Raw genomic sequence first — 1198 nt, 5'->3', positions numbered from 1 at the left:
AAAATCGCCAGCGCGCCTAAAAGTATGCTACGCATACAACATAGCAACGAAATTCCAAACCAAAGATTAACTGTTGCACTTGTTACTGTGTTGGAGYATGCATGCAACTACATACATACGTAATCTGTAGGTCAGCTTTACCCCCCAACCAACTCCGCCACGCGCTTCGTGCCAAACGAAATTTATACATTATTTGTTTTTTTTTTTTTTTTTTTGTTTTTTCAAATCTGTGTGCGCGCGACTTATATGCTTACATAACTTGTTTAAGTACACATTACTGCTGCCTACTGTCAGGCAATTTGTTGTTGTTTGTTTGTGTATATTTCCTTTACAATTTACGCTTTTCCGTTAATGCTTGAAATGAAGTTTGTGTGGCTTTRCAAATACATACATATTGTTTTTTTGTGTGGACCTTACATCCGTTTTTCATAATCGTTTTTACTATATTTTTGGAAATTTTCTGCAGATTTTTATATTGTTTTTTGTTCACATTTTTTGCGTTTTTTAGCATTTTCTTTTCATTTAAACTAAATAAATGGTAAATGTTGTATGTATGTTTGTATGTTATGTTGCGTTATGTTTCTATGTATGTATGTATGTATGCATGTATGCGTGTATGTATATTATAAATTACAACGGAAGTGTCGGTGTGTTTGTAGTTGGTGTTGGCGTCAACATCGACGCGGATGGAGGATAACGCAACGTATGCTGTGACGTTGCCTGTTGTATATAATCCTGACTTGGATTATTCAATACGCTATCCCGTGAATTTGAATGTGAAGTGGCGCGTAGCAGTGTGACCGCTTCGCGTTCTGGACTACATTGGACACCGTCTAGTCATTTTTGACGTGATGATTTCTTCTTCTTTCGTTTAAAGAAACAACAACATCTGCAAAGACAACACAGGAATGAACTGAAATCAAAATAGATTATATAATAACAACCCAAATCAAAGAAATAAGCAGAAAAATATATTGCAAAGCTTGTAAGAAATATAGTATGTATATAAGTATGTATGTATGTATGTATATGAAAACGACAACTTACTTCGTTTCATCGACAAGCTCCACTTCGGGCTGCTGCGTTATAGGAGTATTTGAGTGGCCAGCTGTGGGATCGTCCGCATTCAATTCGCCATTTGTGGAACTCACAACCTGTTTGTGCGAGAAAATAAGAAAAAAATATTAAATAAATTGTT

The 1198-nt window shown here is 35.5% G+C and overlaps 1 protein-coding gene across 1 annotated transcript in view; it reads right to left on the bottom strand.

The window, feature by feature from the left end:
- Positions 1 to 716: 716 nt before the first annotated feature.
- The window catches only part of LOC108976337 (casein kinase I), a gene marked incomplete in the record, with an annotated part of 55113 nt that continues 54631 nt past the window's right edge, over positions 717 to 1198 (bottom strand). Inside the window, 2 exon segments of the mRNA XM_018945366.1 lie at positions 717 to 889; positions 1048 to 1154. Of these exon segments, the coding sequence (XP_018800911.1) occupies positions 838 to 889; positions 1048 to 1154 (159 nt within the window).

This window comes from Bactrocera latifrons, unplaced genomic scaffold, assembly GCF_001853355.1.
Source record: "Bactrocera latifrons isolate USDA-ARS-PBARC rearing strain unplaced genomic scaffold, ASM185335v1 scaffold_75, whole genome shotgun sequence".
NCBI lineage: Eukaryota > Metazoa > Arthropoda > Insecta > Diptera > Tephritidae > Bactrocera > Bactrocera latifrons.
The sequence above is the reverse complement of the archived record's forward strand: the minus strand, read 5'-3'. Positions and strand labels throughout refer to the sequence as shown.